At 42.0% G+C, this 9,877-nt stretch overlaps 1 protein-coding gene across 3 annotated transcripts; it reads left to right on the forward strand.

The window, feature by feature from the left end:
- The first annotated feature begins 209 nt into the window (after nucleotides 1–209).
- Nucleotides 210–9,647, forward strand: dnpep (aspartyl aminopeptidase). Of its 3 annotated transcripts, XR_009796752.1 has the most exons (17): nucleotides 261–357; nucleotides 446–493; nucleotides 619–709; nucleotides 1,240–1,328; nucleotides 1,401–1,514; nucleotides 1,578–1,703; nucleotides 2,930–3,054; nucleotides 4,071–4,164; nucleotides 4,254–4,361; nucleotides 4,449–4,526; nucleotides 5,403–5,483; nucleotides 7,102–7,262; nucleotides 7,382–7,421; nucleotides 7,780–7,881; nucleotides 8,515–8,682; nucleotides 8,952–9,456; nucleotides 9,570–9,647. XR_009796752.1 is itself a non-coding variant. In XM_061831888.1 (16 exons), the coding sequence occupies exons 1-16, from the start codon at nucleotides 352–354 to the stop codon at nucleotides 9,000–9,002; spliced, it is 1,482 nt and encodes a 493-aa protein (XP_061687872.1). In that variant the 5' UTR covers nucleotides 261–351; the 3' UTR covers nucleotides 9,003–9,647. The 3 variants fall into 3 exon arrangements, 2 of the variants coding, with proteins under 2 accessions (XP_061687887.1, XP_061687872.1); XM_061831888.1 differs by having other exon boundaries at nucleotides 8,952–9,647; XM_061831903.1 differs by lacking the exon at nucleotides 446–493 and having other exon boundaries at nucleotides 210–357; nucleotides 8,952–9,647.
- Nucleotides 9,648–9,877: the final 230 nt, after the last annotated feature.

Raw genomic sequence — 9,877 nt, forward strand, 5'->3', positions numbered from 1 at the left:
GGATAAGCGGCGAAGATAATGGATGGAATACAGTTGGCAATGGAAAAAAAGGACCAATACTTTTGTCAGATTCACATTCGTCTGAAACGATCATATTTCTTCGTGCAACCATCATTGTTTAAAAAATTTATCTTGACGAGGCAGCCATCTTTACGGTTCAGCAAACAGCTAATTTAACATTCATGTACATTCCAAACCATAACGTTTATATTTATACATTTAGGTGTTGGAAACATTTATTTTGAAAACTAAAAATACGAGAAACGATTTTCCGGTTACGACAGTGACGTGGTCCTCGTTTCCGCCGGCGCCTACCTGATTGGTTTTCATTTTGGTCTCAAAGTTCAATTTATGCAGGTAAGATCTCTTTCAACGTCTCAGTTTACTGTGGCATGCGGCAGTTGTTGCTTTGAGACTGCAGCTTGGCTTTCGCTTCCACAACTAGACAAGGGAACAGGGTTTGTCGTCGTTGCATGCAGGCTTGCTAGCAAAGGTTAGCCACTATTGTTAATCGTTTAGAAATTCTTGGACTCAATCATTCAGTCCTACGCAAGGACAATGATAATATTCCTGAATATTATGTATGTATAACTTTATTCCCCCCCCCCCTCTCCAAAGTCCTTAGTAATGAAGAGCTCCAAGGAAGCCGTGCAGTCAGCAGCTAAAGAGTTTTTGCAGTTTGTCAACAGAGGCGTGTCTCCATATCACGGTAGAGTAGAGTTATATTTCCTCCTTGTGTATTTTCTGTCGTGTATTGCACAATAACTTAATATTTTTGCTTATGTTTCTTGTGGCTCCTTTGTTTAGCTGAGGCTTTATTTGTAATTAGAATGTAATAGTGCACGTACAAAAGAACATGTCACAAAAGTGGTGAGGTTAAACATATACCCTTGACCATATGGTGGAAAAGTATTTAGTATCTGCCTGTTCTCTTCTGCCTGTCATTATACCTCTCTGGCAAAGATGAACAAAGATACATTTGTATTGAATAGTAATTTTCCAAAACAATTAAATGTCTTAAATGACATAGTAATTCCGTATCACCATCATCGTGTTAACTTCAATGTGATGTGAAAGACCGCTATCTGCTAACTTGTTTTTAGGTCAAACTACATCCTTGAGACTGAGATAAGATTAGTGATCTTTCATCGTCTCTCACCTTTGCACATAGGCTACTCACACCCGTAAGGGGGTTACACTTAATTACGAAAGTATGCTCAAATAAATGTGTTGCTTTAGTGGTGGAAGAATGCCGGAAGCGACTGCTTGAGGCGGGGTTCAAGGAGTTGAAGGAGATGGACAAGTGGGACATCCAACCGTCCAGCAAGGTAGGTTGTACTAGTCCTGTAATTTTGTATTCACAGTAGTCTCTCATTTTCAAAATTTGGTATATTTTGCAGTACTTTGTGACCCGGAACTTCTCCAGCGTCATCGCCTTTGCTGTGGGGGGATGCTACTCACCTGGAAATGGCTTCTCCATGATCGGAGCCCACACTGACAGCCCCTGTCTCCGGGTGAGAATTAAGTGCATCTGATGTTTGAGGCCAACTAAAATGGCAGAGCGTGTTGTATTCTAGGTGAAGCCGAGGTCCAAGAAAACAAAGCAAGGCTGCCTTCAGGTTGGCGTGGAGTGCTACGGTGGAGGAATCTGGAACACCTGGTTTGACCGGGACCTGACCATTGCGGGCCGTGTCATGGTTAAGGTAATATTGGTACAATGTAGCCTTGCAACGGGCTGGGAATTTCACAGTAACTTTCGGGAAAGTTTCCACTAATTTTCAGTGGGAAGTTAAGGTGAACAGTTTTGGAAATATTCAACATTGGAAACTTTCTGTGGGAATTACAGAAATTAACTGGGAATTTAAACAGATTTTTTTTCTTTTTTTCCCCCCACGCAAAATAGATACTGTTGCTCTCCTTGCCAACATTCAAAGAAGCAATTCAATTTTATAGAGCGCTGTAAATAAAACAACCACAGCTGAAACAAAGTATTGTGAATAAGTAAAACATAGATCATAAAACAATGAAACAAGGCCAGAGTCTCTGGGATATCTGTGGTTATGAATAGTTTCCTTGATCACATGCCACAGGATCTCAATTCTGTTGAGGTCTGGACTTTGAACAGCCATTGAGGAACACCTATTTTCTTCATCTTCTTCCTCTTGTTGTGTATCTTTATCATGTTGCGACGCCCGTCCTCTTTTGAGCTTCAACTGTTGGACAGGTTGCCTTCAGTTATTCTGCAAAATATATAGTTTCCATTTTTGATAGCTATTGGCCCAACCCCCGAGTTGATAAAACATACCAATATTATGATGCTTTCTCCATTATGCTCCAGAGTTGGGATAATGTTTTGACCTTTAACCTTCTCTGCGTCATTTGCGTTACCCGCACGACAGAAATCATATGTAGAGTAAGTCTTTATGAGGGCTTCACGAGCCATATGCAACCACCAAAAGAGCCAAGTATGGCTCACGAGCCTGAGGTTCCCGACCCCTGCGCTATACCATTGATATGCACAGTCTGTTTGAGTGTCAGGTGCTTACACATGTCCGCCTTACAATGTGTCGCTCTTTCTTATCTTCAACTCAGAAGCCGTGCTGATCTCAAATTAGGTCTACGAACCAGAATTTCACAGACAAGCTGGCCGAGATCGTCTTCCACGCCTGTCCGTTGAAAAACTTTCTTGACGAATGTCTGCGTTGTTGACTCTACGCTGTTCGGCTCCAGTTGATGAACACAAATGTTCACAAGACTGGGGGTAAATGAGTGAATTGCCTACAACAAATAGTTAATTCCCATATATTTTCTGTAAATTTGTATGGAAAGTTTCCACCTGGGAAATTCCCAGTATTTTGCAACGCGATTAGAATCCTACATTAGAAAATGGGCATGCGAGACTTTTTCATGCACATATACCTTCATCCAGGGTGATGGCAGGCTGCTCCATCGGCTGGTGCACGTGCCACGACCTCTCCTCAGGATCCCTCACCTTGCCATCCACCTCCAGAGGGACATCAACGACTCCTTTGGGCCTAACAAGGAGAATCACCTGTCAGTTATTCTGAGTGATTACGATAATTGTTCTGTACAGTCCTTGGTAAAAGTCTTAGAGCACCTCTCCTTTTATTTTAATGACCCTCACGGCAGTCATTATGACATAGTCGGTCTATCCATCCTTTTATTTTCTGCTGCTTATCCGTAGTCACGCGAGCTGGAGGCAGGATACACACTCTGGAGTCAATCACGTAGCACATAGAGATAGACAGTCAAGGCTTCAGTTAACGTAGCTATTTTTGGAAGGAGGGCAAAATCCAGAGAAAACCCACCCAAGCTCAGAAAGAACATGTGGACCCAGAACCTTTGGCTGTGATGCTGATGTCTTTGTACTGTAATACATATAATAGTTGTGATTATATGTAAACTGCCTCTTCCCTTACTCTGTGGGAGGCATGTATCATGTCACCTCAAGATTGAAAGCCTTGAGTGTTTTTGTGACTATGAGGGGAAAAAATAGGTTGAATATATTTGACTTTGACTTTTTTGTTAAAATGGATAGGGATTGTGCTTTGTGCTGAAATGGTCAGCTACAAAAGTAAGCTTGTAGATGAGTTTCTGCCAATGAAGTCGCTTTAGTAGCCCATCATTTGATTTATTGACTCACTCATGGCTCATGAAGACCTTTTGAAAAAGACTTTGGTAAGATGACGCAACTACAGACAACTACTTTTGTTTAGACTCGGGTATGGCGTGAGCGCGGGCTTTGATGTGGACTTTTGGCCCTTCCAACATGTCTTAACAATAACAGGTTAATCAGTTAGAGAGAGTCCTCAATGTTTCGATGACCCTGGGTTAAGTCGTGGTGGTAGCAGTTTTAGCAGAGAAGGGCCAGACCTTTTTTTAACGGCCGAAAAGTGTTCTCTTTGTAGATGTGAGGATTCCCCCGGTGAGAATGATATACTGTAGTATTACAACACAACACGTCTAATGGGTGTCTTGAGACTTTTTGACATTTCTATGGAATTATGTTTGGTAACACTTTTTCACACGCTGAATGGTTTCTTTCTCAGTGTGCCCATTCTGGCCACAGCTGTTCAGGAAGAGCTGGAGACAGGCAGCGTGTCGTCAGGGGACGTCATCAGTGGTGCCAACACACTAAAGAGTGTACTGAAACATATTGAGCACACTTGTTTATGTGCACAGCACAAGATGATTAGATTGTCTAACATAAATATGTTTCTTTCCCCCTTCAGGCAGACAAACACCACCCAGCCCTGGTGAACGTTTTGTGTTCGGTACTGCAAATCGAGCCTGAAGCCCTGCTTGACTTTGAGCTCTGTCTGGCTGACACTCAGCCGGCGGTGAGCCTATATTTCTGCCACCTCCGCAATAATTGGCTGTCGACTTGAGAGATGTGATGTACCATTTTCTCTGTACCATCTGTGCAGGTGCTGGGAGGCGTGTATGAAGAGTTCGTTTACTCTCCTCGCCTAGACAACCTGCACAGCTGCTACTGCGCCCTGCAGGTCTAACTCAGTCCTGTGCAGTCTCTGGACTGTTTAGATGACATTGTAAAACAGCCGGGCAATTAGTAGCTATTGTCGATTGATTAAAGGTTTTTTGGGTCATTGGTAATGGTCGTGATGTAGCCACATGCTGATCCACTTCAAATGTGTTGAGCAGCATGAAATAAATTTGGGACCGCTGAGTGATAATAAACCTGTAGCATAGAAATTGCTTTCTTTCCAGGATACAAGCACCTCATCATAGAGTGTTGTCAATTTAGGGGTTGCGTAATGTTGTATTGGAGGCGGGTTTATTTATTTTTTTGCTCAGAATATGTAATGAAACAAGGCATTTAACTGGCATGTACCCTGAGTGCTATAAACTGTTTGCATGATTTTGTTTGCATTTTGACGGGAAAAAGTTCATTTTATATGGAAGTATCACCTTTTATTTACATTATCGTCAGCGACTGTTGTTGCGTTTATCTCAAGAGGAGTATTCTTGGGATGATTTTAATAATGTTAAATTGTCAAATATTTAATGTTTGATTAAAATTCATTAGGATTGTGTTTAAGGGGCCATAGTCAACAATAGCAAGCACTTTTTTTTAACGCATTATTTGTCAAGGTGGAAAAAAATATTTCTGTGGAGAATCATACAGTTAATTCTTGGACAAAAAAATAACAGTTTTAAAAGATTGTGTTTCCAGCATAAATGAAGAAAATCCAAAAAGCTAAATGTTGAATAATGTCATTGTCAAGGGACGTGAAAATCGCTTGTAATGAGAAGTAAAAAATTAATATCTATTTTATACAGCCGTTTTGCACCGCCCTTTGTTGTAATGAATCATCATTGATCATGTTCTAATGTTATCCAATTGTTTGTGATTTGTGCAGGGACTGATTGAATCCTGCTTGGGAGACACGCTGGCCCAAGATCCCAACATCCGCATGGTGACGCTATTCGACAATGAAGAGGTTAGTGAGCAAAGTGAACTCAGTGCGGTTATCTGAACTGCCTCTTCTGTCATATTACTATACTCAGATTTTCCCACATTAATTTAGTCATCTGGCGGCATGGTGGAGCAGCTGTAAAGCGTTGGCCTCACAGTTCTAAGGTCCAGGGTTCAATCCGGCCCCACCTGCATGGAGTTTGCATGTTCTCCCTGTGTCTGTGTGGGTTTTCTCCAGGCTCTCCGGTTTCCTCCCACATCCCAAAAACATGCAACATTAATTGGACTCTCTAAATTGCCCCGAGGTGTGATTGTGAGTGCGGCTGTTTGTCTCGATGTCCCCTGCGATTGGCTGGCAACCAGTTCAGGGTGTACCTTGCCTCCTGCCCGTTGACAGCTGGGATCCAGCACTCTTCTGGCCCTTGTAAGAATAAGCGACTAAGAAAATGGATGGATGAATCATAATTTCTTATGAATCATAATTTTTTTCATGTATTTTTAGTTAGTTTAATTACAATGAATCCCCACTTATCACCGGGAAACCTTTCAAACCCACCCGCAACAGCAATTACAATTTTTTCCCCCAAATAGTGTAACTCCTCCTCCACATTGTTTTAAACACATTTGAACTTGTTCATATGAATTAACCAAATACCTTAACACCTTCAAGAATTGTAAGATTATCATATACTATTGCTTTACAAGAGAGAAAAGGAAGACTTGCTTGCACAGTGTAAGCACAATTAAAAAGCAAAGCCGCTTGCTTTGAACTGTTGTCACTACTAGATTAAATTTACAGTAAAATTGACACGTGAAACAAAGTACAACTGAACATTTTGTATTTAAAGGCCAAATTTTCAACCAGACTATATAACGAAAGTCAGCAAAAGCTGACATATAATGCAAAACATTATAGATGGGCTAGCATGCATTAGCATATTATGGTACATAAAAACCCTGAAAGAAGCTGCTACTCCAGAACATATATGGCATAGCAATGTTTTGACAAGATGATTCACAGATGCGTGATATTCTCTCAACCATTACTGGAGTTTAGTTGGGGAACCTCTCTGCTTCTCCTTGTTGCTCTTCATATTTTATGCTGCACGTCCCATAAAACATATGGTTCAAAATATAGAAAAAGATTTTGCAAGGGTTCATTGTACTGTCTCCCCATTTTAATCACCTTAGGGGAAATTCATGTTATACTTGCAGTACAGAGTGTCCATGACACAACGCCGCTAACCAATGAGGTTTTAAGGTTGCAAGTGCAGCAGCAGAGTAGTTTCCTGGCCAGCGTAGGCATACGTCATCATCTGGCACAAGAAGGAATGCTCACTTAACAAAAATGCACCACTAATTCAAGACCGTCGCATTCAAATGTTCAGTGAAAAGAGCCCCCCTTCCTCCAGAAAAGTCATGCTTATCATGCAAAGCAAGTTTCTCAAGGCCTAGCCTCTCCATTTAAGGAAATATATTTTCCTCAACTATGCTTAAGTTCCCTGTTAAGAACCAATCATCAATTTTGTGAATTCCTGTGAATTTCCATGATATGTTTCCAACTTGGAAAATTCCTGAATTTTTGTATCTTTAGTGGGTAATAACAATGGCGAATAAGCTCTTCACGAATGTGTGTTGTGTAGGTGGGCTCAGGGAGCGCTCAGGGGGCGCAGTCCAACCTCACAGAGCTCATCCTCAGCCGGCTAGCCAGCTCCCCCTCCAACACCACCGCCTTCCAGCAGGCGGCGCCGCTCTCTTTCATGATTAGCGCTGACATGGCCCATGCTGTGCACCCAAACTACCAGTCAGTATCACAAAGAACACAAGAAAACAAATGATGAACAAGTGATGCAGCAATATGGAAACTACTGGTGGCAGCTGGATTAGAGTTGGCCCAGTTAATCAAACGTCAAATCTTCCCAGGGAGAAGCATGAGGAAAACCATCGGCCAGCGTTTCACAAGGTAGAGTCTCCGAACAAATTGTACACTGGATTCATGACGGCAATGTATCAGTTAGAATTACAATGGCACCTTGACTTACATTTACGGTTTGTATATATATATATATATATATATATATATCGAAATTAATTGAAATGCCGTGAATCAGTTTGAGAGAAACGAGACAAAGAAATGGAGTGGGTTTTAAAAACTAATTAAGCAGGAAGTTACGCACACACACACTTCAGTATTTGTGTGTCAAAGCGTCTTTTAGAGGCTTGCAATTCAAAGCAAATACTTGGAGCAAACGACCGCTTGTGACTACAAAATAGGAGTCAAGGTACTGCTGTCCCGACGTTTACATTTGGTGTGATTTCAGGGTCCTGTGATAAAGTTCAACAGCAACCAGCGCTATGCCACCACCGCTGTGACTGCCGCAGTTGTCCGCGAGATCGCCAGCCAGGCAAGCGTTCCTCTCCAGGTACGATCATCTGTGTTGTCGTGTCTGAGCTGTGGCACCTCTGCAGCCTTAGGTTTTTGTAGTTACGTGGAGAGTGAGTGACTTCTGATTCTGATTTGAGAGAGGAAGAATACTTTGGAATGAAAAGTAAAAAAGACGTTATTCCATTGAAAGTCCTTCGTCTTTTGAATTACTCTAGAGGGCTGTCAGCCCGTCCACCGTCAAATGTTCTCGACACATAATATTAGGAAATAGTAAGAGGGGGAGTGTTATTGATGACTGCTGAGCTGAACTGAAACATGACAAAAAATATTTTTTGCGCTGCCAGATATACTCCCAAAGCTCTGGATTTTTTTCATTTCTTCAGAATTGTGTGTGGGGAGGATAAATGGAGTCGGCATAAATGGTTGTAGAAAAGATGGCAGGACTGCCTTGTGGCATGTTGGCCATCATTCAATGCATTTCCGCTCTTTTGTCAATGTTTCTGCCTTGGCCAAATGATAGAAGGTTTTGTTTACTAGTAGTGCCATTGGAGACCGCTTCGGTTTTTGAAGCCTGGAAGTACACGTGACATTATGGTGAAACATCCGACAGTGTATGCTACCTACCTACGTTCCACTGACCAATTTGATCTCTCGCCTCCTCCTCCTGCAGGATGTGATGGTCCGTAACGACAGCGCGTGTGGATCCACTATCGGACCCATCCTTGCAGCTCGGCTTGGGGTGCCTGTAGCGGACATCGGTGCTCCCCAGCTCTCCATGCACTCAATCCGGGAGATGTGCTGTACCTCCAGTGTATTGCAAAGCATCACCCTCTTTAAGGTACCCCCACCCACACACACACAGCAGAAACTGAGTATTTGAATAATTATGTAAAAGTTAGTTAACCATACGCTTAAAAATTCACATTTAAAGACCTTTTTGATCCCACATTGAAGGAATTAGCTGGTTACTGCAGTAAATGTTAATATAGAATGATTAAAAAGAACAAATGATAATTGAGGGGAATTTTTTTTTTCTTCTAAACACAACTTTGCAGTTGCCTCAAATGTGTCATGATGCCTGCTGATCCTGTATGTGTCTTTCTGCAGGCTTTCTTTGAGTTGTTTCCTCACGTGAGGAACACCTTGGTGGTCGATTAGATGGGAATGACCAGCATGTGGTGGAGACACTGCAGAACAGGCTTGTTGATGTGAAATCCATATCCTTTGGACACACCTGTAATTATACCTGCAATAAAGGCCATTCAAAGATGGAAGTACTGTACAGGTTGTTTCTTTTATTCTCTTTAAGGAAGGGGCTGGGCTTAAGTTCTGTACACAGTGGCTTGATTGAAATGAAACTCTGCACCACAGTAGCACATGCGGTTTGCATTGCTTTATCGCACGCTCAAGGTTGGAGTTCGAATGTGTTTTGGAATCCTGGTTTGTGCTTTTTTTTTTTGTGTGTGGGGTACGCCATGGTCTGGTGCCTCGTGTCTCCCTCTCCAAGTTGTCTTCACTGCAATCAGCATCACCTGTGCGGCGCACCTATTTTCAATCAGTACTGATTACTGCCTGCACTTCAAGCCTGTCAAGTCCTGCAGCCTCCGCCTGAGTATTGACACTTGACTGAATGAATTTTTTTCTTTTTCTTTTTGTGGTGTGTGACAATAACTGTCCTACAACCTATGATTGTACTCACTCAAATGTGTTCTTTACTGTTTCCAGCTGGTCACCTGCTCGCTCATCATACTGCCTTGGATATCCCACCCGTGTGATAACCTGCAATAAACCATTCTAAATCTACTCTTTTCCTCAGTCTGCTTGAGTCCAACACACCTTATATTGTGACACTTTTATAGAGGTAAAATTAACAGGACAGATGAAGAATTAAATGAACCCTTGGATTGAATAACTGTTTGGCTGTCTGGGAGCAATAACCCCAACCAAACGTTTCCTGTAGTTGTAGATGAAATTTGGACAATGGCTTTTTAAAAAGCTCTTGCAGCTCAGTAAAATTCCTATGATATCTGGTG

Source organism: Syngnathoides biaculeatus, chromosome 2 (genome assembly GCF_019802595.1).
Source record: "Syngnathoides biaculeatus isolate LvHL_M chromosome 2, ASM1980259v1, whole genome shotgun sequence".
Classification (NCBI taxonomy): Eukaryota; Metazoa; Chordata; class Actinopteri; order Syngnathiformes; family Syngnathidae; genus Syngnathoides; species Syngnathoides biaculeatus.